This window comes from Symphalangus syndactylus, chromosome 1, assembly GCF_028878055.3.
Source record: "Symphalangus syndactylus isolate Jambi chromosome 1, NHGRI_mSymSyn1-v2.1_pri, whole genome shotgun sequence".
NCBI lineage: Eukaryota > Metazoa > Chordata > Mammalia > Primates > Hylobatidae > Symphalangus > Symphalangus syndactylus.
Window position 1 is genome coordinate 111,047,643 of NC_072423.2, and position 6,389 is coordinate 111,054,031.

The window sequence follows — 6,389 nt, forward strand, 5'->3', positions numbered from 1 at the left end:
TGACAGTTCCTGGCCCTCACTGTGGGACTAGCCTGGGCAGAATGTGCACCTGGCTGGGAAGGATAGGGGAGGCTGGCCTGGCGCTGGCTGACTTCACTGGTGTCCCCTGGCCCCCTGCCTCCTAAAGTTCCTTGGGCAAGCCTCCATTCTTCAGGAGCATGGGGCCCCTGGTTTCCTACACTCCATCACTCCCCAGGTCACTGTGATGTCACCCCTCCCCAGAGCCACATGTCCCTGAAGCCCAGGACCAGTATCCTGCAGGGTTAGGGATGGGTACAGCAGAGGTAGGGGTGGATCCTCTGCTCAGAATCTTCAAGTCAATCCCCAGGGGGCTGTGATGTGTAAGGTCACCATGGCAATGGAGTGGGGGCAGGGCACCGAGGGCATGGAGCAGGAGGACTATGGAAGCCACCAAGAAGGTGGGGGGCCCTGATCCATCGGGTCCCCAGGACCACCCCTCAGCCAGCAGCCAGCGCTGGGGAGTGGCCTCGGAGGGTCTCAGGGACCATGGATAAGCTCAGAATCCCTATACTTCAAGCAGGGGTTGTCATTGTCTACCAAGACCATCACTGATGGCGCCTGTGGCCCAGCCTCCCAGGCCCGCATCCCTGGGCCCATTTACCAGCTACTCCAGGATCCTGCTTCGGTTAGCTCCCAGTGCTGCTGTGAGCAGGCCTCCCAGGATGCCCCGAGACTCTCCTCCACTAGCATATCTTCAAGCCCCATTGTGGGAGCCCAACAACATCTCATCATGGAGGATGTGACCCTGACCTTACCAGAGTGCACACGCAGTGACAGCACCAGTGACATAGCCCAGTGTGGACCCTGCCGCCTTTGGCTTCAGGTGCAGAATTTGGCGGAAGGCAAGCCTCCAGCTAAGGTCCTGGTAGGCTGGTGCAAAGGCCCCTGCAGCTCCAACCAGATAGCCTCCTTGGGCAGCAGGAAGAGTCGGTGGCTACCCTTCCTCCTCTCAGGAGAGAATGGTGCTCCCGAAGCCCAAGGTGCTCTTCTGGCTCCAGCTCAGGATCTAGCCCAAGATCAGGACCAGGGTAAGTGTCCAGCTCAGGCTGCTGCCCTAGTTACACATTCTTTTTAAAATTTTTTTCTTTCTTTCTTTTTTTTTTTTTTTGAGATGGAGTTTTGCTCTTGTTGCCCAGGTTGGAGTACAATGGCGTGATCTCAGCTCACTGCAACCTCCGCCTCCCGGGTTCAAGCGATTCTCCTGCCTCAGCCTCCCAAGTAGGTGGGATTACAGGTGCCCGCTATCACACCCAACTACTTTTTGTATTTTTAGTAGAGACTGGGTTTCTCCACGTTGGTCAGGCTGGTCTCGAATTCCCAACTTCAGGTGATCCACCTGCCTTGGCCTCCCGAAGTGTTGGGATTATAGGCGTGAGCCACCGTGCCCGGCCTTACACCTTCTTTTCTGTCACTGACTCCTCCAATTCCAGCTTGGGCTACGACTCCAGCTCTGGATGTTACCCCAACCCCCACTGCAGTTGAAACTGACACCCATACCATTGATCACCCGACTGACACCACTGCAGTCACCAAGGGCCCATCTCAAGACCTCCTTCTCAGGAAGTGTGGCAATCAGTGGTCAACTGTCTTGGAGTCTTCCAAAATAGTCACATCTTGCCAGGACAAAGTGAATCTCCACTCTAAAGAGGAGCCTCCCATCCCAATGCCTACTCTAGAAGAGCGCCCAGACCATGCCCAGGAGGACGAGGTTACCAGAAGGAAGGTGCCAACTGAGGAGGCTGAGAACCCTGTGAAGAAACTTCCAGTCTCTACCTCCAGGCCAAGCAGCCCAGAGCCCCCAGTTATCTCCAAGTCCCAGAGGAGTAGCCAGGAGATCTGTAGCTCTCAGCCACAAAAGAGCTCCCCAATGTCTGTGACAATAGCAGCTCTAATGTGCCACTGTCTGCCTACCAAGTAACCTGCCACAAGCAGTCCCCATTCCAGTCTCCCAAGGAAGCCATGCAGATCCCCCTCTCCAGTGCCCCAACCTGCCAGCTTCGGGAAGCTGTGGAAAACCGTGTGCTGGTGTTTGATATGGCCACAGGCAGCACCAGGATGGGGCTGCTGTGCCATGACCCTGTGGGCTCATGGGCAGTGCTTGTGGGCCTCATGCCCAGCCACCCATCCATCTATGTCCCTGAAAATATGCTGTCCACCCAGCTGTTGGCCAAACCCATCCTGTCTCCTGACAGCAATCACTCCAGCTTTTGGTCTATCACACCCATGCTGTCCAGCCCAGTGCCCTGCAGCCTCTCATCTGGCAGCTACCGAGAGGTAGCCCTGAATCCCAAGGAGGCCAGGCTCAATCTGGAGTCATGGGACTCCCCTGGTACTGAGACACTCATCAGGGTTGGGATGCTCACTGGGCCTGTTCCACTGGGGATGCCCCTCCAATTTGATGAGAGGATACTGACCCATGTCCCTAATACTAGCTGGTCCAAGGCTGATGGTGAAAAAAATGAACCTAGTCATACCATCTGGATGCTAGACCCTTCCATGGCACCCTCTAGGATGCCAGATGCCTCCATAGTCCAGACCAAGAAACTGCAGTGGATGAAATCAGAGCCTGCTGTACCTGCCAATACCCAGGAAATGCCCAGATCCCTCCTCCAGGAAGACATAGGCAGCCACGAAGAGGACATTCCTGCTCACCCTGATAACTCTCAGGCCAGAGATGCTGGACAGGCTCTCCTCACTGGGCAGATCCTCCTTGCTGGACAGCCACCCCTACCTGAGCACCCCCTTACTGATCAATCCCCTCTCACTGGGCAGACACCCCTTGCTAGGAATCCGTCTTTATCTAAAGAACCCCCCATCACCAAAGAGCCCACTTTCAAGATGGTCCCCCAACCCTGGAGAACCTGGCCAGGTCTCCACCCAGGAAGATGAGCCCTTAGGCCTGCCTACTCATGTAGGGGTATTTCAGGTGCCCCTGACCCCTGAGGAGACCTGTATCTATATGAGTAGAGACAAGGTTGGCATCAGTAATACTCAGCACTCCATCATGCATCAGCAGCAACCTGGCAACTCCCCTAGGACCCAGGAGGAGCAGCTTCCCTTGATCACATTTACCACACCTGGCACTGGACGCAAGGTCTTGCCCATGGCCATGGTGGCCACTGAGCCCCAGAGTGCCCCATTGAAGCTGACAGCTGAGGATCTTACACACTTATCAGTGGTTGCACACCTTGGACTGCCCTGCAGGGCCTGCTATGAACTGGTGTCCACCACGGATGCTCTGCCAGTTCGGTCGCCAGTGCTCTGCTGCCACTCACTGGGACCCTTCCAGGACATGGCGGCCGTGGTGATTGATACAGGCACAGGATTCACCAAATGTGGACTGGGCTGGAGAGGACCATGTCCTCAGTGTCATACCCTCACGAGTTCAGCTGCTGCAGCACCCAGCCCAGGGCCAGCCACGGTATGCAGTGCCTGAAAACCAAGAGGGATCCTATTCAGTGCTGAACCGAGGTGTGGTCTATGACTGGGATGCACTAGAGGTGCTATGGCAGCACCTGTTCTATTGCAGGCTGGGTGTGCAGCCCGAGAAGTTGGCTGTGCTCGTAGCCGACTCACCCATCTTACCACACACCAACCGAGAAAAGGTGGCTGAAATACTCTTTGAGCATTTCCATGTCCCAGCCATGCAGACAGTGCATCAGGCCCTGCTGGCGCTCTATGCTTATGGACGTACCACTGGGCTGGTGCTGGGCAGTGGCCATGGCACTTCCTAGGTGGCACCCATCCTCACTGGGGATCTGGCCCCACTTGACACCTACTGGCTGGATGTGGCTGGTGCTGACCTTACTGACTACTTGGCCCAGCTGCTGCAGAGAAGTGGCCACTCACTGCCCCAGGCAGGACTGATCAACCAGATGAAAGAGGCCTGCTGCTACGTGGCCATGGATGTGGCAGCTGAGATGGCCCAAACCCAGGCGCAGGCCCAGGTGGACTTTGTGCTTCCAGACAAGCAGGTTATCACGCTGGGGCCTGAGCGCTTCTGCTGCCCCGAGGCCCTCTTCCAACCCAATCTGATAGGTCTCAACCAGCCGGGCCTTCCACAGCTGGCCCTCCTAAGCATCAGCCGGTTGGAGGCCATGCAGCAGGAGCAGCTACTGGCCAATGTGGTACTGGACGGTGGCAGCACACTCGTGAGTGGCTTCCCCGAACACCTGAGAGAGGAGCTGGGCCCTGGTGCCGCTGTGCTGGGGTCTCCCCACCGTGCAGTTGCTGCCTGGCTTGGGGGCCCCATCATGGCATCCCGGAGTTCTTTCCAGAGCCTGTGGCTCAGCTGCTGGGAGTATGAGGAAGAGGGCCCATGGGCTATCTATAAGTACCAGCTGTGAGCACATAAAAGTTCTGGTTCTGCTTTCTTTAAGCACTGTGGCATGTTTCAGCCACAGGGTGGTGTGGGAAAAGCAGGAGTCCAGGCATGGGGTCATGGATGGGGTCCCTGGCTCTCCCAAGGCATGCCCTGCCTCTGCACTCTGGAACTCCATGGGCCCTGGCAACCTACCCTTTCTAGACAGCCCCGGTGCCCCTTGACTGGCATTGGCTCTGATCTGGCCTGACCTTTACTGCACCCCAAGGGCAACCACAGAGAGTGGCTGCTGTGGGTTTTGCCCCGTTGCCCTGACGACGAGTGCAATTACCCTTGATTGCCAGCTTGTTGCCATGGCAATTTCAAACATAATGTAATAACCCACACAGCCTGGAATGAGTCACAAGGTGGGGGGCGGGGGGCAGCCCCCTCCCCTGGCTCCAGAGGAAAAGACTGCTTGCCCTTCCCCATTGTGGGCCCTCTTCTGGGGGCTGAAGCCAAGCAACTTGCACAACAGTCAGGCAGTTTCAAAGATGGCTGGGGGCCTGGGGTGGGAGGGTTCTGTCAGAGTTCGGGCTTCTTGGGGAGCTGCACTGGTAATCTAGGTACCTCCTAGAGTCTGAACCTTTGCTGGAGCTCTATGCTGGGTTAGCAGGGGCTTCTATCAGCCAGCCAGAATCTAAGGGCATAAGAGTGCCGGCCTTTGGCACCCTAGGGTAGGGAGTTGGGGGCGCATATAAGTCCTGGATCCTGGGTAGGAGGCCCAACCTGAGCTGGGGAATGAAGCTCTGTGGATACTAAGGCTCGCACCTTATTCTGCCCCTCTGACTTTCTAGCTTTGGTGGGAGCCAGAACTATGAACTTGGGCCCTCTTCTCCTCCTCAGCCTCCCAACCTGGCAGCCCCTGTCTTCAGGATACAGGCCTCCTTAGGAGGGTCCTCATAAAGGCTACTAGGCAATGCCAATCTCGATTGCCTCTGCTCTTGTTCCAAACTCTGGTCTGTGCTAAAGGGCCTCCTGCCATCCCTCTGGCCAGTGGAGTGGTGAGAAATCATGTCCCCTGACCCCATCTGGCTTTGAATAGTGGAAGTAAGAACAAAGCTCAGCATTGGTCCAGTCCCTGCCCTGGAAGAGCTAAGAGGATGGCATTCAGCTGATGTTACTATCTCCTGCTTGAAAGGCAGCTGGAGGTTGAAGCCAAAACATTGAAGCCAGTCCTACCCTGCCTGTGCCTTCCTGTCTAGGGGCTGAGGGATAAGCCATGGCTCAATCCTAGCCCTGGGTTCTTGTCTTCAGATTGCCCTCCACAAACGGCAAAGACTTGTCTATCTTCACATACACCAGAGATCAAGGGGCTGCTCTGGTGGGGAGCCTGAAAACAGCCAATGGTGTAGGGTCAGCACAGACCCTGCCCACCCCTGGACATAGTCCAGCCCCCTTCCCATGTCTGGCTCTCAAAGCCTGATTCAGCCTCCACAATCCTGAGACTTGTGTCAGGCAGGAAGGGGACTGATAACTCCAGGGACCAGCTACAGCGTCCACACACACGTGCCAGCAAGCATGCCTGGGTGCACAAAGAATGCAGACACACGTGCCCCTGGGCACCATTGCATGCACTGTGCTGTTGCATCTCCCTCGGCAAAAGAGAACATACACACACGTACACGTGTGCACACACACCCTGCCACGTGCTCTCACCCACATGCACAGAGCGTGCTTAGGACCAAGAAGAGGTGGAGTACTGCCAGCAGCAGGCAGGGCGCTAAGGAGCCACCCCTTCCCCTGCCTAAAAATCCCCATTCCAGCTTCTCTTTGACCCCCGTGCCTGGATAGCCATGACCCTCAGGAAAGACAGAAAACGTGTGTGTGGCATGTGTGGGGTCAGCAAGCCACAGCTTGGCTACACCATAAAACTCAGAGACCCATTGTTTCAAGAATAGTGGGCAGATGGCAGGAAGGACTCAGTGCCAGGCCATTCATTCATTCTGCAGACATCAGCCGAGCATACTGAGATGAGAAACGGGTTCTGCCTTGCAGATACCCAGCC

General features: G+C 56.3%; 2 protein-coding genes across 2 annotated transcripts; both read left to right on the plus strand.

Annotated features, from left to right (window-relative positions):
• The first annotated feature begins 272 nt into the window (after positions 1-272).
• LOC129481312 (uncharacterized) lies at positions 273-4,859 on the plus strand. The gene is made up of 2 exons (XM_055276540.2): positions 273-844; positions 1,452-4,859. Exon 2 carries the CDS (start codon positions 1,981-1,983, stop codon positions 2,908-2,910), a length of 930 nt encoding a protein of 309 aa, XP_055132515.1. The 5' UTR covers positions 273-844; positions 1,452-1,980; the 3' UTR covers positions 2,911-4,859.
• Positions 3,403-5,211, plus strand: LOC129481467 (actin, cytoskeletal 3-like). The gene is made up of 2 exons (XM_055276689.1): positions 3,403-4,172; positions 5,179-5,211. The coding sequence occupies exons 1-2, from the start codon at positions 3,897-3,899 to the stop codon at positions 5,200-5,202; spliced, it is 300 nt and encodes a 99-aa protein (XP_055132664.1). The 5' UTR covers positions 3,403-3,896; the 3' UTR covers positions 5,203-5,211.
• Positions 5,212-6,389: the final 1,178 nt, after the last annotated feature.